At 42.3% G+C, this 27,263-nt stretch overlaps 1 protein-coding gene across 1 annotated transcript; it reads left to right on the top strand.

The window, feature by feature from the left end:
- The first annotated feature begins 233 nt into the window (after positions 1–233).
- Positions 234–26,220, top strand: GPR137B (G protein-coupled receptor 137B). Its single transcript, XM_064708482.1, has 7 exons — positions 234–826; positions 9,536–9,585; positions 14,976–15,198; positions 19,013–19,166; positions 21,090–21,214; positions 24,039–24,163; positions 25,614–26,220. The coding sequence occupies exons 1-7, from the start codon at positions 458–460 to the stop codon at positions 25,723–25,725; spliced, it is 1,158 nt and encodes a 385-aa protein (XP_064564552.1). The 5' UTR covers positions 234–457; the 3' UTR covers positions 25,726–26,220.
- Positions 26,221–27,263: the final 1,043 nt, after the last annotated feature.

Raw genomic sequence — 27,263 nt, 5'->3', positions numbered from 1 at the left:
AAGTACTTGTTAAACAGGAAACAAGAAAAAAAATCCTACTAAGATATTATGTGTCTGCCACTGGGAAAGTGTCAGGTACTTGTTTCTTGTAAAAAATAGAACATTACTTAACTAATTTAAAATCCAGATAATTTTCCTTAGGAAAAAAATTAGCAGCAAACCGTTCAGGGGTTGGTGGATTTCTTTGTTTCTTAAGGATGGCAAAGATTTGTGCAGAGACATCAGCAAAGAGCAGCTTTCTGAGCTGTTCCCTGCCAATTGCTGACAAAGGCAGTCCTAATGAATCATTCTGAATTGTGATCATGTGCTACCAGCCCACAGTGAGCTGCCAAAGAGGAAGTGCAGCTTGTTTTCTTTCATTTTCTTGATTCCTATGCTGTAGGAAGATGAAAGGAGCAGGAGGAGGAGGCAACAGCGGCAGCCAAACTTAAATAATTCTGACGATTCCCGATATCAAATGGAGGCCCCTGAGTGGGACCCACTGAAAAATGACACCCTTCCGCCGACCCTGACGCCAGCTGTCCCTCCGTATGTGAAGCTGGGCCTGACCATTGTATATACTGTTTTTTATTCACTGCTTTTTGTGTTCATCTACGTCCAGCTCTGGCTGGTCCTTCACTACAGGCACAAGAGGTTCAGTTACCAAACTGTCTTTCTGTTTCTGTGCCTGTTTTGGGCCTCTCTTAGGACAGTGCTCTTTTCATTTTACTTCAAAGACTTTGTCACAGCAAATTCTCTCAGCCCCTTCATCTTCTGGCTTCTTTATTGCTTCCCAGTCTGCCTCCAGTTTTTCACCCTGACCCTGATGAATCTTTACTTCACGCAGGTAAGCAACAGATATTTAGTTGATTAAATCTAGCTGAATGGTAAAGCTTTATTATGTGAACATCATGAGAAAAATATAATTTACAAATGTACCTTGGCAATGCAAAAAGCAAATTTCAGTTGTTTATTTGGGTACTTTAACTTCTGGTCTATATGCCAGTGATCAGTGTTACAATGAAACCAGAGCCTAAAGTGATCACTGTGAGAATATCAATTAACACGTCTACTGTCTATAAAAATAATTCAGACATTGGAGAAAAAATGTATAGGAGAGCTTGGAATTTGGACACCCAAAATGTCATTTTATTATTATGCCTTCTTATTGTTGTTAGACTTTAAAAACCTCCTGTCTTACCAGACTTGATCTCTGTGTGCAGTCAGAATTGTACTGTCTGATTTTGCCAGCAACAAACCCCCAGTCCCAGTTTTTTCATAAGCTGGCTGACGTTTCTCAGTGAGGTTTCTATTATGTGTATAACAATCGAAACTGTTGATGGAATCCTACTGTGGGCCTAAATTCCTGTTAGGATCTGTATTACAAACAGCTTTGACTCTGTTCAGTAACTGCTAAGTGTTGTGCACAGATACACCCTCTATTTCAAGGACTCTCTGATGTAAAGGTATACTTTAATACATTCAGTTTACTCCACTGTATATTGGAGTAAAGGAAATAGTGTCTCCATTTCAGGAAGAGGTATTTAGAGTGTATCTGTGCCATGGACATCTAAGAAGTCCGATAAATTAAGCTGCACAGGGCTCCAGGTTGCTGCAGCTACAATTGCTTGGAAATATTTATGGTGAGCATGGTGATCTTGCACTTGGCTGAAGGACAGGATATTGGCATGCTGAGACAAAGAAAGGCTGCTGGGCTTGCCTAAGATCTCACAGGAGACTTGCAGGAGGGCAGAGACTGGATTCTTTACCTCCTCACTCCCACTGCAGTGCCTGGAGCAGGATACCAAGGCTGCACTCATGTGGCCCTGATCAAAGTCCACTTTCCCAGTGCAGGAGCAGTTAGTCAGGAGAGCATCAGCCAGCCCTGGAGCACAACAGGCAGTGCTCTGGATGCTTTGGGTGTTGTTGTGTGCCCCACTTGGAACCAGCTGCTGGGGCTGGTGCTTCTGTAGTCCCCATGGTGTTTAACAGTGCTCTGTAGTGATGACAGCCTTATCAATTCTGAACAGCCTGACTGGAGATATCAGGCTGCACGCAAGGGCTGCTATCCCAGAGCTGGAAAAGCAGCAATGGTAAGCGTGACAGCTGTAAGAAGATCACTTGAGTTGTAGAGGGTATTAAATACTTAGAACCACATACCCAGTTTTGTGCTTAGGTTTGCTTTCATGGATTCAGTGTCTGAAATGTCTGCTAACTCATCCTGCTCCACTCCCTGGTACTTGAGATATATTAAGGGATTACAGGAACCTTTCATCTGCATAGTACTCAAATCCAGCTCAGGCATATGGTTACCTATGCTTTATCCCATAGCTATGGTGAGGGTCATTTGATAACTGTGCAGCTTTGCAGGGTCAAATGTCCATCAGCACACAGTCCAGCCCATCACAGTGCTGGGGCTCAGTCACAGCCTGGGGTCAGACTCTTCCCTCAGACACACATGTGGGGCTGCTATGGAAGCCTGGAGGCAGAGTGCAGCATCCTGGCTCTTGGCCAAGAGAAGCCTGGGCTGATGCGAGCACAGGGGGACACAGCAGTCTGAGTAGTAGTGTCAGCACTCAGGAGGCTAAGTGCTGCAGGTAGCATTCCTTTTGTCTGAGGAAGATCTGAAAAGGCAGCACACAGAATGCAGACATTTGTCCTTTTCACTTATTTTTAGCATTGTTGTCTGATAGCGTGCAGGAAGTACAAGTCAGTGGCTGGAAACAGAAAAAAAGCTAAGGCTGTTGGTTCTGCCTTTGAGACAGAATTCCTGCTTTGTCATTCTGAGTTCTCCTGATCTTCCTCTGAGCCCCTCTGAGAAAGAGTGGAATAGTTACCTGGCTTGAAGAGCTGCTGTGAGGCTTTTGAAACAGTATTTGCAAGGGACTTTCAGAGTTTGTGATGTGCGTCATAATCTTCAAATACCTTGGGCCACTGTAGACAGACTTAAGAATAGTATTGTTGTTTGCTCTAGAGCTAGTTGCAGTCAGTGAAATTTAATCTCAAATATCTCCCCAGCTGAAACAAAGGTTTAAGAAATACAAGCACAGCCATTCTACGAATGCATGACAAAATAAGTGCATGTATTTTTAATTCACTGTTATTAATTCTTTACTTCTAACCATTAAAAGGTGGTTTGGCTTGAAATTCAGCATCTTGTATATAATGTACATCTAGCTTTCCACAGTAGACAAGCAAGAACTAGTGTGAAAGGGGTGGAGAGAGAAAATTTTGTTTTCAGTAATGGCTTAAAACTTCACAGACCTGTTTAGAAACAGCTTTTATCCTTTTATTCTCTAGAAGACAGGCAAGAAGGGTCTGCAGCTGTGTCTCATTGCATGAAACCCCTGCTATTTCACTGGTGCTTAGCTAGAGGGAAAGAAGTGATCTGTGTATAGTATAGGTACAGAGCACTGGAAGAGATCCCATGGGATCTGTGGAATTTGTAGGTTTTTATTATCTGCTGTAGAGCACCTACCATTCCTAAATGTAGCACTGCTAGGAAAACTCATAAATGTAGATGTGAGAGGAAAAAAAGTGGTTAAAAAATATTGCAAATCCTCCTGGCCAAACAAAAACTCATTTGGCAAGTGCTAGAGGGAATTTTTCAAATAACAAGCACCTTTGAACTTGATGGAAAGTTAGCCACAACTATTCTCTTTTTTAATAGATATCCCAAAGCCATAGGGAATTTCAGATATGTTTCATGTGTAGCAGGACAATTGAACCCTGATGACATCAGCACAGCAGAGTTTTGTCCCCAGACTTGAGCATCAGCAACTGCAGCAGAAGAATCTCTAGTGTGTTGGAGCAGGTTGCTAAAGGAGGGGAACTATGAACAAAAGAGAAGTTAGAATCAAAATAGTTTTGACTCAAAACGGGATCTTTGGGTTGAGAGCCAAGTTCAGAGTCCTTTGATAGAGTTGTAATGCCCTACTTAGGGCATGTAGAAAGGGTGCTGCAGATAAGGCTTATAGAATATGGGTTACTCTCAGAGATTCCATACTGGAGAAAATGAATATGATTTTTAATGGAATAAGTAAACGTATTAGAATTTATTAATCCTGCGTCTGTATTGATTTCCTTCTAAAGAAAAATAATAGTGTGATCTACGCTCTCAGGAGGGGAGGCCCTCTGCCTACTTGGAAATCATTACAATAAATCTCAAATGAAGATGAGATCCAGTGGCACTTTTGTAAAACAGTAGGACAACGCCAGCAAGTAACAGCACTGTACCAAGACAGCCCCTGATCCTGATCCTGATCCACCACATAGGGAGCCAAGGTGTATTTCCACCTCCAGACCAAAAATCTCATAGATATATTTGCCTCACACATGCAGCTTCAAATGTTTTATTTTCTGATAAATAACGTATTTTCCACTTTAAATGGAAAGAAGTGGAGGATCCTACAGTGAGGCATCCCAGGCTAATGAAAAATGTGAGGATTTCAGGACTTGGATACTCCTTTATTTATGTCCTCAAATCTTCCCTGTCCCTGACAAGGGGACACTGAAATGAGTCCTCAGGCTTTACAGTTAGTGCTGTGAGTAAAAGACTAAAGAGGCTCTGGGAAAAAAAATAAGTTGCCTTTTCTGGTGCATGTGAGGGGTGGGCAGAGAAGGACTTGCTTCACTTTGTCCTGTTTGCTCAGGCTTTGCATTTCCCTGGGGAACAGAAAACAAATGAAGCAGGAGAGAGGCTAGGATGGAGGGTTACAGGCTCAAAGAACAAGGTCAGGGCCAAAGACCGTGAGCTATAAATTTCCCTCAAAATCCCAGGCCTCCCTTGTGGCCAGGCACAGAAAACAGTTGGGTGGGCTCTAGGTTTTGTCATCAGGTTGGGAACTTCTCCAGGAGGAAGGGAAAGTAGTGCTGAGCTAAAGAGCTGTGAGACAGTATGGGTGGAGAAGGCTGGTAGGCAGATTTTACCTCTCCTTCCTCCTCCCTAACCATCTTCCCTTTTCTTTGGCATCTGGATTGAGAAACTTACCCTGCCTCCCAGGCAGTGCTGATAAAATCAGGGACTTTCAAATGAAGAGAAGTTGAACAGAGTAAGACAGTTCTGAGGGGAGCTGGCCATGCCTGGCAGGGTGAGGTAAAAACAGCACAAGGCTTTCAGAAAGTTTTCATGGATTTCAGTGGAACCAGAGTAAATGGTAGCTCTGGGAGGAGAATTAAGAAAATTCCTCATTCTCTAATTACTGAGGATAGCATTTCAAAAGTTCTCACCAGTCAGAGAACAGAGAGGGCTTTTTATTTTGGATAATTCTTTTTAGCAGAAATTAATAAATCATATATTATAAAGCTTATTATTAATTTATAACAATATTTAGATGTATATAGAACTACACAGGAGTCTAACTACATATGGTAAAGCATCAGCAAATATGTTTGCTGTAAAATGTTGCCCTTACTATTGTACCTACAGAAGACAAATTGCAATTGCAGATTGGCTGGCTGTCAGCATCTGACATGAAGGATGAGGTCATTTGACTTAGAAAATAATTTGATAGGAAAGCTGCTCTTGGAAGTTTACTGTGGCTGTCAGCCCCCACAATCATCCCTGTCCTTTTAGGACTATTTTTACCAATTTGTGGAAGACTGAGGATGGTAGAGAGTCACATTGCCCATGTCTGTAGGCCTTACAAGCTGTGTAGAATTTAGAGAGCAGAGGGAAAACCTGCCTGTTTTGGGAAATCTGATCCAAATAAAAGAATGAACGTGGAAGAAGGAGAGGAAGGGGAAGGTGGGCCTGGGACTGAAAGATGCACAGCTGAAGAAAGGTATATGTGCTGATGATGAGATTGTGGCATTATTTTCAGGTTTCAAAGGGAAGTTTGCATGGAGTGTGACAGAGGAAGAGAGGGACTGTGATGAAAGGAACTGGGAAGGGAAAATGCATGCTATTGTTCTTATAGGGTTTTTGACGTGAGAAGTGGTAAATAAAGCTGAACTTCGTTCCTGTGCCGGGGGCCAGCTTGAGACATACGCAAGCAGTTACCACATATCTGAGGCTTTTTGGTGAGCTGAGCTGTAGCTCCTGTAAAAGTGAATTAATCAGCTAGCACAGGGGAGATTTGTGCCAGTCATCACATCAGTTCAGCTGAATCAGAGCGTGGACACGAAAATTGCTCCAGGGAGATTTTATTTTTCTTTTGCTTTGGGAATATCTGTCTTGGCTTTGACAGCTGTTTCACTGACACCTATAGAGCCAAAGTGGCTCCTGATTAGCTGGAACCCCCATCAGCTACAACAGCCTGGCCCTGTCTGCCTGCTCTGCTGCCCAGCTGCTCTCCAGGGCTGTCTGCAGCCAAGCTGCTGATGGATCCCATGCCATCCCCACTCCTGGGGCCTGGTAACATGTCTCTAAGGTCAGCTGTTTACATCAGTTCGTGCAATGGGAATTTTCTCTGGCTGTATGGAGAGATTTTTGGAGTCCTTTTGAACTGCTGCAGTTTTATATGCCAGACATATACCTCAGGGGAGTGGAGGAGGGAGTGTGAGAATCTCATTTGAGGTTTCCAACCCTTTGGCAGAAACAGAGAGTCAAAACAGGATATTTCTCCTTCAAAGAACAAGCAGAAGGGGAAATACTTTTACGTCTAAAAAGTAACCCTTTAGACATAAGAAAATTAGCAAGGACTTTCACTGCGTTTTCCATGTTCATCTTGGGCCACTCTGAAAGATCTTTTTAAAACAGCCTGCTCTCTGTTTGCTGTTTAGTCTATTCTTAGGAATAGTCTGGTTTGCTCTGGTTTGCTGGAAGACTTACTTAGATGACTCAGATATTGACTGGAAGTTTTCTCAACACTGCTGCGAGGAGGGGCCGTTGAGCAACCAGGCTCTTGAGCTAAATGCTAAAAGCAAAAAGCTGCACCCACACATGTGAGGTATATTGAGATCAGCTCCTGACATCCTTACTCCCACTGAACAACCCTTTATTCTGTGACAATCCCATTGCTTACAGCAGGGCTACTCATGAGCTAAAGCCCCATCAGTTTTTAGGCAAAAGTGGCAGAATCTGGCTGCCTGTGCTCCTGCCTAGCAGTGAATTGGTAAGAATTCTCCATGCCTTAAAGTGTAGCTTTCATTCTTATAGCATCCTTTCGGTTTGGTGGGTTGTTTTTTTCTTTAGTTTTGGTTTGGGTTTTTTTTTGGTTGTTTCTTTTTGGTTTTGTTTGTTTGTTTGTTTGTTTGTTAGGGGTTTTTTTCCTTTCTTAATGGTCATTTTGCTCTGAAAATTTCAGAACATGTATCACCTAGGACAGGCTCACGAAATGCAGAACCACAGTAGCAGCTGCTTTGGTGATCTTGAATCTTGGGATCCCATTGGATCTGCAGCAGGAGCATCACATTTGGTTTTACCCAGGTTATCCATGGAGATTTTGTTGGGCAGTGGTTTTGGATTGGTTTATGTGACAGTACCTTGTGACTTAAGAGGGATGAGTAGAAAATTTTTGGGGAACCATTGGAGATGGTATTTAGGAACTTGATATTTGCTAGGTTTTTGTGAAACCAGAACAACTCATTGCCCACTGGAAATTGCTTGTCATGTGAAGTTCTTTGCAGAGGCTCTGAACTCCTTGTGTTCAGTGCAACTCCTGAAAGGTGTCAGAATTAGTGGCAGAATGTGTATAAGTGATACTCACAATAGGTGAGGATTGTGGAATGACCCTAGAGACAAGGATTACTCGTTTAGTTTCATTGAGATCAGGAATCTGCTTCCTCCCTCCCTTCCAGAATAAGCAGGGTAGGCAATAAATCTTGTACAAAATGTATCTGAGAAGTATTTTGAACCTCATCCCTTCTCTGAAAGTGACAGCTACTCTTTATGCACAGCAGAAGTGCAGAACATTTGCAAGCCCCTTGTACCTTTCCTTTCAAAAGCAAGTAAATAAAACAACCTAAAACTTCTTCCTGAACTCCTGTGAGATTTTGTGATCCAGGAATTTGGAGAATGAATCACAAAACTCCTCATTAAGGGATACTATCAGAGATGTTATCTATTTGAAAACAGTATCAATGGTTGCAGAATATTTTTACAGACTTTTTTCTCCCAAGTTTTCAATTTTATTCTCAGTTTGCTGAAAAACTCAGTGTTCTCTGCTGCTTCAGCTAGTGCTAAGCAAGCTGAAGCATCACAAAAATAATTTCCATGTCAAGGCAGCTGTTTATGGTGAATAGGAATTAAATGACAAGTTGTTCCAGGAGATCTGGAACAAGTTGAGCCTGATTTTCTCCAGATCTGTGTCTCATGATTGACTCTCAATTGTTCCCATAACTGGAGAATTTTTTACAATATTTTGCTATGCAGACTCTCTCCTATTAGGTGATGTGTAGAATCATTATGTAGGCTTCTCCTCACAGAGGACATATATTAGATACATTTATAGAGTTCCTTTTTTCCTTTAGATCATTGATTTTTAGAAGGATGATAAAGGATACTTCAAGCATTTTCCCATCAGTTTTCTGAAGTATTTTAAGATTAGTAGAGGCCAGATAAAGAGACTGACAGGCAGACACATGTCTACAGTCACATTGTGATCATTTAGGTCCTGTTTCCTTGGGAAAGCATAATAATCATAGCAAATATTATGCAAACATAACTAAAGGGCATGCAAAACCAAGGTAAATGGATAAGATAGCAGAACTTGAGGAGAAAATGATTGGGAAACTACCCAGAATAAGTCATACGTCATGAGGTTTTTATAATACTTGTAACCAGTGTGCTTTGCTGTTGGTTTAAATGAAAACTAAGTTTTTGTTTTGGAGCATTTGTAAACTAAGTTTTTGTTTGGAAACCATGTTAGCTTATAAAAAAGCAGTGGTACTTTCAAGTGATATTTTAATAAATAAGATGCAAAACATAGTAATATATTTTTGTATAATTTCTGATGATGGTTAAACAACTATGACTGATGGCTCCTAGCTACATTACAGAGAACTTTGTCAGTATTTTATCTTTTCTGGTACAGCAAGCCAGCTGCTGGGCTATCCCTCTGTAAAAGCATATATTGTTGTACAGAGAAGAGACAGTCAGCAGAAGCCAAATAATACCTCAGAGTAAAATAATGAGTTTGGCTCTTAATGGTATCTTTTTGGCAATGCAACATGAATGTCAAAGTATCTATCTAATTTCAGGCCAGGTTACTATGATAGGCTCTTCATGGGAACATTTGGCCTGGTGTGAGCTGGTCTGTGTGAGAGACATCTACTGTCAGGTCATGTAAGAGCCTACAATAGTTTCCCTGTATGGTTATGCTGGCATTGATCCTTTTGTTAATACTGGTGTAAAGGACCTTATTCCTAAACCAGAGTAAGGGAAAATAATAGTGTAGGCAGTTTGTGTACAAGTGCATCTGATCAGCTGCTGAGTGGGTCTAGTACTTTGCTTAGAGCTTGCCTGCCATGGGCAAGCAACCCATGCAAATCTGTTACGTAATGAAGCCTGCCATGGCATATCTTGTGGCCTGAGAGACAGAATTGCTGTGACTCACACTGTCTTTCTTTGCTGACATGTATAGTATGTTTGATGCAATATTTTTTTGTTTTGCAGGTAATTTTCAAAGCTAAGTCAAAATATTCCCCAGAGCTACTGAAATACAGGTAAGAACTTTGCAAACATTCAGTGTGGGAAGACCCGTACTGTTTGAGAAACATAGTTTCTAATTTGTGATGCTCATATTTCAGCTCTTCATATTTGTATACCAATGTTTGATGATGATGGTTCTGAAGCCACCTTCTTCCTATGACCTTTAGGGGACTGTGTCCTTTCTCAACACAGGGATCATTTTTAGACAGTCACATATTTCCAAAGCAAATATTTCAAATGCAAGTGGAAAACACCCACCCTGGGGATTTGCTTATCGGTTCTTAACATTTGTATTAAGAACAGGTAAATTCAGGTCCAGTGCTGAAGAAGCGTAGTGATGTTTTGGTTTTTTTGACAGGAATGAGTGGGAGTGGGTATGTTTTAACCTGTGAGGTCAATGTAATATAAGTCTTAAAATTTTGGGAAGATGATGGACAAATTGTGCTAGGGAGAATGGGTTCAATTTCATGATGTGTTTGGGAGTTTATAGATAACCTCCTCTGACTCCACAGAGCTGAGGTTATGGTAGATTTACATTTAGGTGGAGAGATTCATTTGGCATCTTGTTGTGAAGGAGAAGCTGTCAGGATGTATTTGAAAGAGCCCCAAAGGGCAGTAATGTCCAGAAAGCTTAGGAAGAGCTCAATAAATTAATGTTTGTTGTGCCAATGCTTAAAAGCCTCAATTGGGCAATGCTGTTTAGAAGGAGGAGAGAGAGAGTGGTTGTCTCCATTCTAAAGAAAGGATTTACAATATGAATTCAGGATAGGAAAACAGAATAATTTAAACTGCAATTTGAATTGTCACTTGCTGACTGTTAGGAGAACATAGTAGTGTATGAACAGGGCAAATATTACCACTGTCCTTCTCTAGAAATTTGTTATCCTACTGGTTTTTCATACAGCTCGTGAGGCAATCATCTGTACCAAGTGTTTTGGGAACTATGTTTGGGATAAGGGCAGTACAGTGAGAGCAGGCTTGAGGTGGGCTGGGGAGGGCATGGGAAATGCAGAGTGTGATGGCTGGCTCAGGAATGTGGACTCCAGGCTGAACTGCAGCTTTGTACCCTATTGGAATATGAATCCCAATATTACCAGTTAGATTGTGCCTGAGCCAGTGTGACCCTCGCTGCTGAGCCAAAGGCGGCATCTGTGGTGTATCACCCCAGAGACACCTTTGGCTTGCTGATGGTTTCAGCTGGGCACTAAACAAGTCCAGGCTTGTTAGGGACTCCGTTTACCTTAGGAAGAGGCTTAAGGTGAAGAGAAAAAGGAGGGATTCTGCCAGAGGGTTATATGCAGTGGTTTATTCCATGGTTACAGAAGTCTGAGTCTTGGGAAGACCTCCAACAGAATGGCGAGCACATGGCTGGACTCACCTTTTAAGCTCAGGGGGTGGGGAGGGGAGGGACAGGTGAGCCACCAACCCGGTGGGGGGGGCGGGGTCTCAAGGGGCGAGGGGAGCCTAGACAGGCCAATGACCCCCAGGCCTGAGGGGCATCCTTTGACCAACCACACGACTCCTTGTTGGAATGTTAGGCCTGATTGACAGGACTCACTCAGCAAGGGGCGAGGGGGAAGGGGAATGGGTATTGCCACACCTGGGAGGTGACCTGGAAATCTAAAACAGGACATTACAACACACCGCAACAGTACCCCCCTTTTGCACTCTGGTTCCTGTGAGAAGAAAACCCAGGAGTATGGGCAGGCAGACAGGCAGAGCACACCCCAGGCAGGTCCCCCAAGGCAGACGAGGCTGCCCCTGATGGGCACACGGGCAAGAGAGACAGAGAGGTCACTGTGCACAGAGCCAGCTCAGGGTGGTGGAGGGCTGGCTGTGGACAGGTTCCTGCATGGCTTTAGAGGTGAGAGCTGGAAACTTTGAACCTCATCTCTTACTAATGCTTGTGGCAAGGCTGTTATTCCTGAACGCTGCTTGAAAGTGTCTTTCTTGAAGCACAGGAGCTCATGATATTTAGTCAATGCCTGTGAAGTGACTGCATTAGCAACCTGCATGTAGCTTTTGGAGCATTTTGTTCCTAAATACAAATGTACTGTGGCTAGAATTACTCATGCACAGCCTACCCTCCTCATGAGAGCTCCATGTCCACCCTGACTCTTCCCCACTGGATTTCTAATACAAATCACTTGGATCTGGCCTAGTTTTTTCTTTCTTGTTCAGCTCTGTTGGTAGGGGATTTCAGATGTATTTTAACATCTCAATTGCAGCATGAGTGTGGTTAGTTTGTCTAAGAGAGCTATATTAATAAAGCTGACCTAATTTCCTATCTTACACAGGGCAATTGAAATTATGTAATATGTGCACAACCACAGACGACTTAATTGTAACAAGCTAGTGGAAGAACACAGACTTACATAGTGGCTTGTGCTGGAAAGGACTTTTAAAGATTATCTAGTCCAACCCATGTCCCATGGGCAGGGACATCTTTCATTAGATCAGGTTGCTTACATCCTGAGGGAGAGATAAATGATGGAAAGATGAAAGGCCTACAGACAGGTCTGGAATCTGCACTTACTGAATCCGATTTTTCTTCATTACTGAATGTTCACTTTTTCATTTTTTCCCTCCATTTTCTTTATTAAGTGTGAGACCCTATTGCCTGGTATTGCCATTTTTGCAACAGATGATGGCAACATAAATGGGGCAACTGAGAGGTACTGACACAGGTCTCAGAAATCGGAATAATTTCAGATGCAAAAAAAAAAAAAAAAGCTATAAATCCTATTGGGGATCCAGAATCTTAAGCAAGCTTTATTCAGAACAGCCTTTATAATATTAGTAAAAGGGCTCAAGGTGAAGTTGTCCAATTTCATGTTTAAACAGTCCTTCTGCCTGTCTCCCTGGACTTGGGCATGTCTTACTGTCACTAGGTTTTTGGATGAGGCTTACTGTGCTGTGTGTGCATGTCTTGTTACACACAAGCCTCAAACACTGCATACAAAATACAGTAAATTCAAACAGATTTTCTTGTTAAACGAGGCAAATCTCACTGCATTGATCTGAGGTTTTGTTTTCAGCTCAAAGAAAAACTTAGGGGTGCATTCAGTGTGACACAGAAGGAACAGAACAGCCTGGCATGTGTCTTCCCAGCCAAAGCAGATTACACAAGGCTCCTTTAAAGACCGGTCCCAAAGTGGGGATTAGGCACAATACGCCTTTGAACTTTCACTTGCGCTTTCACTGATGCAATCTGGAAACACCTCTCCTGCCCTGCTTTTCTGTTTTCTATAAAACTCCATGTGCTTCTTCATGCCTTGTAGGTGCTCTTGTAGTTGAATTGTAAAGATACTTTCTGCCTTTAATCTGCTGAGACCCTAAAACCCTTCCCCTAGAGAGACAGTCTGCATCTCTATCAGTGTTTTTCCATAAATTCAGCAACAATGCTTCTATTGCATTGCAAATCAGGCAGCCATTTCCCCAGCCACATCATGTTTAGAAGGGGGCTGGAAGATCCTCCTGTGAGGAGCTGCGCAGCTGAGTGGCCACGACAGCTCACCCTGGCACATATGGGAGTGTGTGGGCATGGGAGTGTGAAAGCACCGGCATTTTTTTGTTGCTGTCTTTTAGTTTGGGGTTTTTTTTGCTGAAGTCTGCAGAGGAGGAGCCTGGCCTGGAAGCCTCTCAGCCTTGCTGGTTGCAAGCCAGCTTGATGCTGCATGCCAGCATGCAGGCTGTGCTGCAGCAGAAGGTCCTTCTGGCTAAGGTGAGCAAGAGGAGGGCATGTACTTGCTGTCCCACAAGCAAGGCAGATATAAGAGTGTGCCCTTCCTCACAAGCCCCCACAAGGCAACTAGAGATGGGACTTTGGGAGGGGAAGGAAAGGAAGACATGTGACCACTATTTAAGGACTTCTGAGCTACTAATAAAAGCTGTAAATGTACCACCTTTACAGAGGAAACCGTGTGAGAGGGGAGCTTCAGGAGTGCAGTTCTTCCTGCATTAGACTATGAGGTTTAAAGGAACTACCTCCAGCTGCTTATCCTAAAAACAGAGCCCTGCCCTGGGAAGTTAAGAATGAGCACAGTCTTCCTGCTGAGAGGGAATTTCCGTGCCTGGCAAGGAAAAAACAGCATCCTTACTCACTGCCAGATATAGCTGGAAAGAAAGGCTTTGATTCACAAGCTTTTAGGCTTTCAGTTCTCCCTGTAACACAGTTAAAATACCTCAAAGGTGTATCTCCTCCTTTCCTGCCCTCTGAAAGGAAGCCAGCTATGCTTCAGCTTTGTAACTGCATTGATGCTAACCCAAAAGAACATGAATGTGTGAACGAAAAAGATCCCCATTGGGTAAAGTATTGTTAAACAATTGGAACCGGATTCCTCAGGGACAGTCTGTATGTTTGTTGTATGCCAAATTCAAAGTTCCCAACAGGCATGAAAAGCTGGGGCCAAAACCTCTTGTTCAGTGACTTGCAGATTATGCATCTTATCAGTAGTTTCCTTGGTCAGCAATGATATGAAGTAAGCAAATGCTTTAAATGGAAGCATGCTCTTTTTTTTTTTTTTTTCCTAATGGAAAGCCCTACAGGTTTGTGTAGGCATAAGGAGGAATTACAACCAGTAATAAATCAAAAAATTACATACCGTGTAATACCTTGGTTACAGGGTATGCTTATATTCTAAATATCAGTGCTGGGTAGGTTGGAAAAGAACCAGATGGATAAAAACAGTCCAACTCCTGGGCTTCTGTCTGTCACATTTCAGTTCCAGGTCTGCTTCTGTGGTGGTGTAAACACACATTTTTCCTGGCCTAGATGGCAAGATGCCAACCCAGAATCAATATGCATAGTTAAATTTCTTGATGTTTCTTTCAAGAGGTTGACCATGACCAAATTGTTTAGAAAAAGAGACAGAGATGGAAGCTAGGGAACCAGTAACCTGGAGATTTTTCCTGCTGTTGGACACTTCCCTAGTTTGATATCTGATGAGAAACATTAACAGTCAGTGATGCTTTACATGGCAGTGGTGGTATAGTAAAACCAGGGTCAAAGCCAGTCCATTCCAGGCAGAGGATTTTCTGGGAATGATTAGGCAGAGCGTTTGTGCTGTGTGTGAAGCGCACGGTCTAAGAAGGTGCATGTATTTTTAAGTAGTTTTTGAGAACTGTGCTGTTCAATTTCTGCAGCAGTCCTCTGTGTTTTGCTGCTTGATATTAGTTGCTTTACTTACAGCTTGTTGTGTAACTGTAAAAACAGGTTTGAAATGGGCTAGGTTAATCTCTCCAGCAATCTGGAGCACTTTGATTTTGGCTTAGGCAGCTGGTTACTCTGTCAGCTGTGGCAGCCCAACAGAGGCAGATTTCATTTCCCAAAGTGCAACTTCCAGCTCATGATTGACACTTGCTGAACAATGTTGCTAAAACTGTTTTCTTCTCACTCTCCCAGGTTGCCCCTCTACCTGGCTTCTCTTTTCATAAGTCTCCTCTTCCTATTGGTGAATTTAACATGTGCAGTATTGGTGAGGACACAGAATTCAGAGAGAAAAATCATTGTCTCTGTCCGGGTGGCAATTAATGACACATTGTTTGTGCTGTGCGCTGTTTCACTCTCCATCTGCCTGTATAAGATCTCCAAGATGTCTTTAGCCAACATTTACTTGGAGTCCAAGGTAAGGTACATTTTCAGTTCTTTTCAAGTACCTTCTGAGATACAAGGGCAGTGCAAGGCAAAGCCACAAAGCCTGAGAGCTGGAGGCCTTAAATTTCACAGCCTGCGCTTGGCTGGCCATCGTGCTCAGTACATGAATTAAATATTAAATGTTAGCAAGGGAGCTTTTGGTTAAAACCAGTGATCCAAAATAAGTGGTTTTGAGACAGATTTTGCATAACATTTTGGCTGGCATTTCTCACAGCTCTTTTCAAGCAGACAATGCTTTCTCTGGGTCCCTTGTCTGAAGACCACTTCATTTCAGTACTGCAACATAGAAGTGGCCTGTACTTCAGAATCCTTCAGCTTGTCAAATCATTGACTAAGTTAACTGTTTAAGGTAGCAGCATGCTGAAGATAAGCCAGACAGAGAAATATGAATCTCCCTTTATATACTTGCATATTCTTGTATATATTCTTAAAGATAATGAGGATGTGTTTTAAAAGACAATACATTGTAACTTAGCCAGCTGGCTAAAGGGTTAAAAGGTGTCTCCTATTATTCTACAGAATGTGCTTTAAAGAAATATTGGTAAGTTTATATCTTTGGACACATTGAGTGGTCAAGGAGCTGGGTGAGATCACATATAATAAGCACATGCAGTGTTTATTATAAAATCAGTGATGATGTTTTCTATCTATAAATAATGAAACAGGGCTTTCAAAAGTCCTTGCACTTGCAGAAGACCGTTAAATCTTGAATTATCAGTTTAACCAATAACATATTGCTGTTACCACAACAAAGCCTTTAAAAATCTAAGGTTCAACTGCTATTAAGAAAACCTTACCACAGAATTCCTCTCTACATTTACCTAATCTGATGAAATTAGTACATTTCCTGTTTAATCAAATCCGGCCATGCTGCACAACAACTAAAAGTTCAGGACTGAATAGAAGATTTAAAAACACAGCTCAGTTTTGTTTCTTTCAAGCCTGTCATTTGCTGACCAAAGGGCACTGGCAATGGATTATTTTTATTAGTAAGAAAAGTTTTTCTTGTGCTGCAAATCAGAGAGGCATAAATCTCTGTAACAAAGCAGTGTTAACCTAAAGGAGGCTTTGGGTTTGTTTTGGTTTGGTTTTGGTTTTGTTGTGTTTTCTACTTCTGTGGGAAACCCAACTTTCCTTACTCCAAACTATTTCACAAAGCCCTAAGGATCTCTAACATTACTGCAGACAGGAAAGGACAGAACACATCAGCTGATGAAAGTTTGAATGTGGAAATGGGAGTTTAAGACTGATTTGCTCCTCTCTGCTGACCTGAGATGGGAGTTCCTCTGAGGACTTCCAGCAGGGTTTGACTGCACATAATTTAGGGATACAGATGACTGAAACTAGCTGTGACTAAAACATCCTGGGTTTATCTGCTACTGTTAGGCCAAAAAGCTATCCAGAGAAGAAAAATCCATTCCCTGCAGTGATATGACAGAATACTGTTGGAGATAATGCAGTCTCTGTGGTGCATGTAGGAAGGCATCAGTACTGGCAGCCTTTTATTTGCATTTCCCATTTGCTGGTGTATATCTTCCCACCACATGTGAAAACACATTCATCTCCATGGCCTGGCATGGGAACCGTCGTGGTGCTCTGTGCCAGGGCTGTGCCAGCACCAAGGAGGTCCTCAGCCCTGTCCTTAGGTGCTGACTTGGGCTGGTTCTCTGCGGGGACACACTACCAGCTTGGGGCTTCCCTTCTTTTCTGCAGGGGTCTGTGACAGAAAAATTATTCCTCTGGATTTACTTTCACTGCTTCCTTCTCCCTTCACCGACCCACTAAGTTTATTTAAAGTATTTGAAGTGAATGGAAGCAAAACCAGGACACTTTTATCTGCATTTTTGTATTTGGGATGGTAGTTTGTTAAATCTCTACACATTTAACTATTAACTGTTAAAGAATGACAGCTATGTAAGGAAATCTATACGGGAAAATACCAGCCCCGTTCTGCTCTTTGCTTCTGCTATCTGCAATCTGTAAATGCCACCGAGCTGGGCTATGGTATGTGCCAGTCAGCAGCTTCTCTCTGCTCTCTCTCCCTCGGTTTCCATGACAGCACCACTGACTTGTTAGTATCGAAGGAGAACAGAGAAGTGCCTAGCAAACATTTCCTCTTTAAAGCATTTCCTGCTTGCTGGTATTGCCACAGCTTTCACCCCTGCCTGCTATGGATCTGGCTTCAGTTCCTGAGTAGCTGCAGTCTCTTGGCTCACTCCTGACATGGCTGCAGGTTATGGCCTGGTGAACGGTGGTGTTTGCAGGCTGTTATCAGCTGGAATTCAGTGACAATGACTGCAGTGGGTATTTTCAGAGCCTGGCTGTTCACTGAACCAATGCTATTTTACTGGGAAGACAGGCAAGCTTGTTTTCCACAGACTTTTTCAAATACTCCCTGAGCTTTTCTTAACTTATGCTCACTGGGGAGGGCAGGCTGAGGAGCTGGGTCAATAAAGCTGCAGGGCTAATACTCAACAGCGTGGGTGAGCAGCACTGCAGCCCTGGTAGTCTCCTGAAGTCCAGGAATTCAGGACATGGTGGCTTGATGACTTCCCCTGATACTTCTTTAGTCCTTCTGCTGTGTCTGCTCTGCCAACCACAGTGCTTTGAACCTCTGACCCTCAGCTGCAAACCTGGAAGCAGTGTGTGGGCAGAGAGAATAAGATGCAGACTTTCCAGTCTCCTGCACTGATTTAAAAGGTCCTGTGGCAGGGAAAAGCAGCTTCTCTCTCACACAGATGAAAGGAAATCATCCTCCTGGTGTGAGTCTCTGCCAGGAGAGGGAGAGGGCAGGGCTAGAGAAGGAAATGACTGCAAGGCAACTTACCTCTAAATGGACACAGCACATTTTCCCATCTCTCCTCCTTTAGCTGTGCAAAGCACTATTCCACAGCCATCAACAAAGAATTTACTTGGAGTTTCTTTCAAAGCCAGTCCCATTTTTGTACATCTGCCTGCCTCTCTGATCAGACACACACAGGTCCCTGCAGTCATGGCTCCTGGATTCCTTCCTTCCATGTTTCCTTCCTGCTGCAACTCCTGTGCTGATGTCTCAGCCCCTCTCAGTGACCCTGTCCACTTGACATAGTGGCAAGTCAGGCACTTAATCCTCCCACTGGATCGAGGTCTTTCCCCTGCTTTGTCCAGAATTCTCTCTAGGGCTTAGGAACTGTTCCAATTGACCCTGCAGTCTCATTCCTCTCCTTGTGCTCAAGCTGCCACTCTGACTGCCCTGCCATGGTCACTCAGCTCAGAGGCTGTGCTGCCACTTTGTCTCCTCTGTGTTGACATTAGCTGAGGCAGGATGTTCTGTTCCTGTCTGTGCTGTGTTTAAGTGCTGACTGTTATGACCTGCTCTGTACTTGTGAAATTGGTGCAAAGCAAGCAGTTGTAAAAAGATGCAAGGTTGCATCATGCTAGCCAGCATCTGATACAGGATGCTCTGTAGCTAGTGCAGAGCTGAAGGCTGAATTCTGTTGCTCCACCTCATGCCAAGTGTGGGTCTTTTGTGTTTTCACTGCTCTGAAAATAGCACTTGTTCAATAAAATGTAAAAATTAGTCACAGCCCATCTTGCTAAGGGCTGGAACTGCTACAGTTGCCTGGAAACCACTGTGCTGATAAAATGCAGGAGTATACATAAAATAGGATATATTAGCCAAAGAAGGAAAGACAAAAAGTCGATTGCATGAGACAGACTAGCATGACAACTCTCGAAGTCCATGCAAAGCAAAGTTATTCTCAGCTTCCTTTATGAATAATAACCTGTGCTTAAATCTCTTCCAGGGCTCATCTGTCTGTCAGGTGACAAGCATAGGAGTGACTGTTATACTACTTTATACCTCACGAGCCTGCTACAACTTGTTCATCTTATCGTTTTCCCAAACCAAGAAAGTCAACTCTTTTGATTACGATTGGTATAACGTGTCAGATCAGGCAAGTATGAAAATATTTGCTAATGTGAAAACCTAATTCTCTAGCTGATGATTGACTTCCTAAATGCTATCACAAGAGGAATAAATATACTCAAACCCTATTTTATTTCTTTTATTCAAGGCACTAAGATTGTTTTGCTCCAGAAATACAAATATCTGATCATTTTGGCATAAGGATAAAAATTCCAGTTCTGTCCTAAAATAAAAAAGTAACCACAAGACAAATAAATTTAAAAATCAATCTTTTGTTTACATTGAGTTTGTTGTCAAAAGAAAGAGCACCTTTTCTTAAAACATGTATTTTTTCCACTGTAAAGACTGTAATGTACTTAGAGAATCAGAAAAACAGTACTTGATTCCACTGAAATGCTCAGTTCTAAGACATCATAACACCTCCCACTGCCATCCAGAGCTGTGGGGTTATTTACTTAAATTCTGGAATTAGCATGATAATTTCTGTTGTTTGAGGATAAGGCTATGACTCTTCCCAAGCTTCAATTGCAAGTGACAATTTACACTGCAAACTAACAGTAATAAAAACTCTAAAGGAAATAGCAGGGGATTCTTTGCTGAACTCTAATAAATTTCAGCGTCTAGCTCCTTTCTTTGCTTTGAAGAGTGTATTTAGGTCCCAGTATTTTTCCAGCTCTGGGCCAGGGTTTGGATTATATCCCTTGTCTCCCCTGCAAGCAGCAAGCACCTGCAGAGCCAGAGCAGTGTTCCCAGCCATGCAAGGACCTTGTATTGCCCAGGTGGCCAAGCAAACCTGCGGCCATTAACAAATTTCTGTTGAGCAATAGGTAAAACTCTAATTAAGAAGTAGGTAAAGAGTAGGATAGGATTGCCCTGAGGACCTTGTTATGAGTAAGTTGAGTAGGGTCTGTCAAGGGAGCTTTAATGAACCCTGCTGCAGTGCAGAGAAGAGGACTGCAGGTGTTGCCCGTGGAATTAGAGCACAGAGGTTTAAGCAGAAGGGCGTTGGGCTCTGACTTTCTCCTGAAGCAAACAATTTCCCTCTTGTTAAGCCCTGAGGAGTTGCTGCTGGTCCTGCTGACCCTTTGCAGGGGACAGACAACTTGTTCTCTCACTCCTATAGTCTGGAGTAACAGGGGCTGGTATGGCCAGACTTAACTTGGTCCTGTTTGCCCTCTGGAGGCAGAGGTTGTTCACTGGGAGCTCATGGGAATGCTTTTCAGCCCTTGAGTTACTACTACATTTTTTGAACATCTATTCTGGCTTGTGACATTAGGGTTGCATGGGTTTTGGGGTAAGTTATTTGAACTATATGTAAAGAGCCTGGAATGAAGGAGTGGGTACACAATTTGGTACCAGACTCAAAAGACACTTTTAAAATTACAGCCCAATAAATGTACTGTAGTATTGCTCAGGTCACCAGTCAGAAGCACCCTTTTCTCTTCTTTACAAAACACATGAAAGGACAAGATTTGCCCTCTGTAGCTATGGGCAGTGCTGGAGGTCTAGAGAGAAGATCACAGCTAATGCTGCAGTGCCAGCAGTAATTCAGCCTGAGAATGTGCACCAATTTGAACAGACCCAAGCCTTTCATTTTTAAAAGCAATGCCCTTGACCATTGACTGTTCCTTTACAATTATTTCCAGCAGGAAACAGATTGGAAAACTAGTTTCTCATCACCTGAATTTGATCACTTCATCAAGTGATTGCTTGCCAGGCTTTTAAGCTGGGAAGACTCCTGCATTAAACTGATATTTCTGAAGGAAAGATAGCAGGAGGAGGAAAGGGAAATCATGTACCCAAGATAGCATATTGATTTTTTTACTATGCCTTTAATCATTAGCCAGGTTGATCTGGCTCTACAGAATGAAATTTCTGGCATTGCCTCCCGTGCCTTCAAATGAGCTGCCATCTTTATTTTTAAACACTTTACTCTTTTACTTTTCAACAGGCAGATCTGAAATGTCAGCTGGGAGATGCAGGTTACATAGTGTTTGGAGTGATCCTTTTCGTCTGGGAGCTCCTGCCTACTTCCTTGGTTGTGTATTTCTTCCGTGTCCGAAACCCTACAAAAGACCTAGTAAGTGGAATTTGTTAGTGTGTTTGCTAGTGTAATGTCCAGGCAGGCCTGAGGGGCTCAGCTGCTCAGGGATCTTCTGCTTCTTTATGTTCTGACTTCTCTTTTTCAATGTGTCCTTGGCAGAATAAGAGCAACCAAAACTTCCTGCTTCTTTATGCTAACTCCTCTTGAAAGAAACTCATCAGGTTTATCCAGAAAGAAAGGCCAGGTTCTCAGGCAGGTTATCTAAAAAATCAGGAACTTTCTTAAGCTTAGGAACAACTTGTCTTTGAGTTAATGCAGCATTTTATTGGAATCAGTGGAAAAGGAGTTTGTTATCCAAACTTGGCATCTTTCATCACATAGCAGTGAAAATGCTTGTGTGCTAACAGTTCAACAAGGTTATGAAATAGTAGTTGAAGTTTTTCCAAGTCAAAGTCCAGTGGCCATAATAAGCACTTGCTGACTTGTTGGCTTTTTCAGAGGACCAGAAATTAAGGTGTGAGTTGTAAGGATAATTCCCCATAAATGTCCTTAATATCTAAGTAGTTAATAGATGGACAAGCATTTTTTGTAGCTGTAGGCAATGTCTCCAGGTGAGGTGGTTGACAGGCACACAGGCAATACCAGCCCTCACTAGGATAACTGAGGTAATGTCTCTGTTTCTGTAGGCCAAATGAAACCAAAGCTAATATTATTCAAAAGGGATGTAAATGGTAAATACACAAGTAAAAGAAACAACAGAATAACCTAGACAAGGTGATGGGTTTTATCCTCATGTGCACGTTTCAGAGACAATGATAAAGCCAAGATGAACAAGGAAGCAATACCTGACATTGCACTAGGAAACCCCATGGATCCCAGTGCCTATGACAAAGCCATCTCAGACTCACTCCTGCTTAGGAGTTAACCAGGACAACTGCAAAGAGAAGAAATGTTTTTAAGTATAGGCCAGAGGTCCTGCTCTTCTAAAAAGTGACCACAGAAAGACCTCATTTAATTTAAAATGGGCTTAATAAGACTAGACCTGGTGGCCAAGTTTGGATAGTGTGGGGGAGATTCAGAGAGAATGAAAATAATGGAAGTGATCTAATCACTTATCTTGAAAAGCTAATCCCATGAAGGCTTGGAATCCTAAAAAAGCTCAAATGGAGCCAGGCAGTATTCTCTCACAAGAGCATGGCAGTAACATGTATAACATATTTTTGCATTGTAATATGCAGAAAGCCTTAAATCTCCATAAAGATGCAATTCAGAAGAGGCAATCAGTGATACTGCCTCAGTATCTGCAATTGTATGCTGCAATCAGTATCCCTTCTTTTATGGATACCTTTTTTAGTGTAAACAATATTTGTCACATGGGTTAGGTCATACATAGATTTTTTTTTTTCACATAGGACAAATATTTATTGGAAGACCAGAAATAAGTATAACTGAACAAAAAAATGAAGAGATTGTAGCAAAAGAAAGCTGAACTTCGGTGTGAGATTGCCACAAGAGGGAGACCAAGGGCCGCAGGATTTTAGGCTAATGCATTCAGTAGGCTGCTACTTGGCTAGAAAGCACAGGGTTAGAATTAAAGCTAACCCTCCTTTAGTTAAAAAAATCATAACAACAAGTCTGATTAGGTAAAAATCAAAATTATTCTTTATTTTTTAATAAACAATCCTGAGAAATAGTTCTTTGTTTTAATGGTTCATCTGGGACTTCAGAAACAAAAAGTTTGAATAGAGGCATCCTGCATTCAGCATTACTCAGATATTAAATAATTCAGTGAATATGAAACAATTCACTGAAATAACAAGTGCTTATAGCCTGGAATGAGCTGTCTGTTGGCTCTGGTGCTGACACAGGTATATGGCAGCATGTGGCCCTATGCCTTGCCATGCCTTTAACCATACAAATGTTGAAAATGGGGGCATGACAGAGATGCACTTAATCCTCTTTCCATCTTTGTCAAAGTTATTTAACGCATAAAATAAAGGGAGAGATCAAACTGCTCTCCTTTTTAAGGCCAGGGAGAAGATGTCATCCTGGCTCATCCACAGGCACAGCAAACCCCTCTTCCCTGGGGATGAGAGCAGTGAATCAGTGGTTGAGGCTCAGAGGGTTCTTAGATGTCCCTCTGTGCTGTTTCTGAAATCAAACTGATTTCTTGCATCTTGTATGTTTTCTGTTCTGATTCACATGGAAATGCTTTGTAAATGAAAGTGTTATATGTACACTCCTTTCCCTGTTTTGTCAAAGCACCTGACCTCAGGATTTGACCCTCACAGCACATTTGACCCTCACTGTAGATTAGATACTGAAATTGCTTGGTGAGGGCCTCAGGGACTTTTCACATGTGGGTTTACTAAACAGGATGCCAAGCTTCAACATGATCAGTTCCTGTGGTAAGGGAGGTGAGGCACCAGAAGAGAGTGTTAGCAATGTGGGAGGTAAAAATCAAATCTCTTTAGATGCTTCATACCTTTCCTTCAGCTCCTCAGCTGCTTCCTATTGCTCACTTCAAGTCAGCTGCCTGAAAGCATGAAGTGTCCTGGATGGACAGGAATTCAGCAGAAAGGTTGAATGCAGACTGGTGGCTTCAGAAGAAGGTCAGGTGTTAGCTGAGAAATAAGGATAAATAAAAAGCTGTTGAGATGAATATCACTGTGCTGGCAGACATGAACAGTAAATGCAAAACTATTTCAGTTGTCTTCAGCAAATGCAAAACTGCATGTTTTATTTTGGAAACCGTGAGGTAAGTTGGCAGCAACTTCTTCTGGAAGTCAGGCACCAGGCAATTGATAAACAGCTATTTGATAGATGTTGCAAATACTGACTGAGGTTTCCCTTCCCTCAGGCCAATGCAGGAATGGTCCCAAGCCACGGCTTCAGTCCCAGGTCTTACTTCTTTGACAATCCCCGCAGATACGACAGTGACGATGATCTGGCCTGGAATATTGCACCACAGGGGGCACAGGGCAGGTGAGACACAGAGTGAACTTCTTGCTGCCCAAAACAGAAACTGGAGGAGCAGGAACTCTGACACGCCACAGAAGAAGGATGTCAATTGTCTAGCTGCAATTGCTGCGTAAATCCCGGCAGGGTGAGGGGAAGCAAAAGGGGAAGCTGAAGTGGACAGGCAGAACTGAGTGACTCTAGGGGTCCAAGGGCACTGTAGACACCATAAAGACACAAGAATGAAAATCATTACATAATTTAAGAATTGTACCAATGTACAGCTCATTGAAAAACTCAGGTCAGAACTTTGTTTCATCCTCTATTTCTTCCAAGAATGGCTTCAGAAATTCCATTTACTCATTCAAATGTGAAAGCAAGACTGCCTAGAAAAACAGCTGTCTCCCTGCTCAGGCAGAACAGGGAAGAGCTGGACAGCACAGGCCTTTCAACTTAGGTTGCCCTGTAACATGGCTAAATATTTTGAGGGTGACCATCAGCGTTCCTACATGGTGAAGGCTTAGAAAAGTCCATCAAACTGCTGAAATCCCACACCACCCAGAACTGGCACAAAAATTCTGTCTACTCTGCACAGGTGTGAGGCTTGGGAAAGGATTCCAGTCCAGGAAGGAGCAGTTCACATGAAAAATGGTAGCACCCAATTCAGAGAAGGAAAGGCACTGACAGGACTCTATCCTGCCCTGAAAGGAGTCTCAGTTGTGTTTTCCCTTTGCTGTTGCTGTAGCTACACTATGATATGAATATATTAATGTAACCCAGATCCAGTTCTTGTCGCTCATTCAGGTGAGACAGTGTAGTCAGTGTCTGTGAGCCCAGACCATGGCTCAGTAAAGTTGCACGCTCACTATTTACAGTTATCAGTCATCCTATTCCTGCATTAATTAGTTTTTCACATAGTAACTAAGCCCATGGAGGATGCTAGAGGTGGTTTTGAGCCAGCCTGGTACCACCCTGTGTTCCACAGTGAGCCATCAGGGAGCCAGCCACACTGGTAACACACGCACAGCTCCCAGTGGAAGCCAAACCAGCCCCATGCACTATGTCATGCTGCTCATGGGAGAAAAGACAGCATGGCAGAGCTGCAAACCATGTCCTGGGCTCTGGGAGCCAGACATAGGAGGTTTAGATCTCTGACAGGCCCTTGCAGTGCCAGGACTTGGCAGGGATGAGCAGCACCATTTCTGGGATTTTCCAACACCTTCTGGAACAGCAAATCAGAAAGGGAGGGTCTTCAGTGAACTGAGAGAATCAGGAAATAGATAATGAACATTTGGGCCAAAATAATTGACAGATTGGAAAAATTAATAGCTGCCTGTACCCCTGGTTGGGGGTTTATTTTATTTTTGCACTTCAGCATGAGAACTATCTCTACATAATTGCATTTCCCCCATGTTCTCTAACTAGATGCTTAAAGAACCAATCTGCCAGTCACTAATTCTTCTATTTTCTTTCCCAGTTTCTCTCCAGACTACTATGACTGGAGCCATCAGAACAACAGCTTCATGGCTTATATAGGATCCCTCCAACAAGATCCAGCCCTGGACACAGACCGGCCGAGCCCTATTTAACTTCAATCAAGTGCAGCATTCTAGGACATTCCAATGTTACAGCCAACGTTCCGAAAAACAAAGCTTAGCAACTTTTCTTCACCTTTTGGTTTTTAGAAATTTTCCTATGCACACATAAATGAAGAACCTTGCCATGAGCTTTTCATAGTTCAAGGAGAAGTATAAGCTAATGATTTAAACTTTGAAGACTGTTCCAATTAATACCTTGTTCTAAGCCATGGTATTTTGGCTTTGAATAGAGTTGTTAGAAGGTATAATTTAATCATTTTTATGCTCATTTTAAAAGAGCAAATTTCATGAAGTGAAATGGCATAATTATTTTCTAAGTATTTTTATTTTTACACTGTGTATAGTTAGAAATACATGATTACAATCAATATACTGTAAACACATGAATAGATTTTTCAAATGCATGACAGTTGCAATTTTTATGTGCACATAAAAGCCTGTAAGAAAACAATATCAACCCAATTAAATACTGTCTTTTCAAGTTATTGCTATGTCCTCAGAGCACAATTTACTCTTTGGATGTCACTGCTTACTCAGTGTGGTGTGATAGATGGAGGCTAAAAGTTATCTGTACCCTGTATTCTTCTAAGAAAGTAAGAAAATTGTATCTTCTCAGCAGCTTTAGGGACAGTCTCATAAGAGTGGAGGTGGGCATCTGCTCCAGCTGGAGCACTGAACTGCAAAACAAGCTGAAAATTTGTATGCTTGAAAAGGTAAAGCTGTGCTGTCATGTCCATCAATCAGATCTATATACATTACATGGAAGAGTCAGTCCAATACCCCACCAGGGAGGGATACATAGAACAGTATAAATAAACAGGCTTGTTTATTTATTAAGAACCTGGGAATTGCAGTGTGGGAATAGAACAAGAGCCAGGAGTACATAAAGCAGTAGAACCTCCAAAGTGCCTTTCTGCATAACAAGCAAGCAGAAAAGTTGTGCTTCAGCCTTTCATCTTCAGGGATAAATATAGTGAGCTCTGGATAAATAAGGTTCCAGGATGTAAAGTTGCAGACAGTAAGCCTAAAAGTAATTATTACTAATCTAAGGCAAACAGGAACCCTGACTCTACTTCAGGTTTTCGTATTATGCCCAGTTCTCAGCAGTGAAGAACTCTGCATCCCCAGCATCTCTTTCTCCTTATCTATGTGGAACAAATACTGTAACTCAATCCACATTTTCCCAGGAGAAAAATATACTACTTCCAGTAATCTTTACTTCTATAAAAGTATTCCATTTTGAGGTGTACTAAAGCATGCCCAAATGGTGGACAGGGCTCATGTTTTCCTCATGCTTGATTTCAAGAAGTACAATAGGTGAGAATTCTTGTACACATTTCACAGAGAATACACAGGGTAAAAAAAGAAGGGATGGGGAGTAGATCTGATCAGATCTGCCTGAAAGCCAAAGGCAGAGCAGTGCCATACTCCCACATCAAGACTTCCACAGCATCTTTGGGTTTTGGGGTCTTTGTAGGAAAGCCAAAGCATGAGCCTTGCCTCCAGCAGAAGTAAAGTATTTGCCCTCC

This window comes from Zonotrichia leucophrys, chromosome 3, assembly GCF_028769735.1.
Source record: "Zonotrichia leucophrys gambelii isolate GWCS_2022_RI chromosome 3, RI_Zleu_2.0, whole genome shotgun sequence".
NCBI lineage: Eukaryota > Metazoa > Chordata > Aves > Passeriformes > Passerellidae > Zonotrichia > Zonotrichia leucophrys.
This window is presented reverse-complemented; position numbering and strand designations above follow the sequence as displayed.

Excerpts from the sequence above, each read along its gene's own strand:
- GPR137B (XM_064708482.1), top strand. The coding sequence starts at position 458 with ATGGAGGCCCCTGAGTGGGACCCACTGAAAAATGACACCCTTCCGCCG. Across the intron at positions 19,167-21,089 it reads TAACGTGTCAGATCAGGCAA|ATCTGAAATGTCAGCTGGGA; the intron begins GTATGAAAATAT and ends TTCAACAGGCAG. Across the intron at positions 21,215-24,038 it reads GAAACCCTACAAAAGACCTA|GCCAATGCAGGAATGGTCCC; the intron begins GTAAGTGGAATT and ends CCCTTCCCTCAG.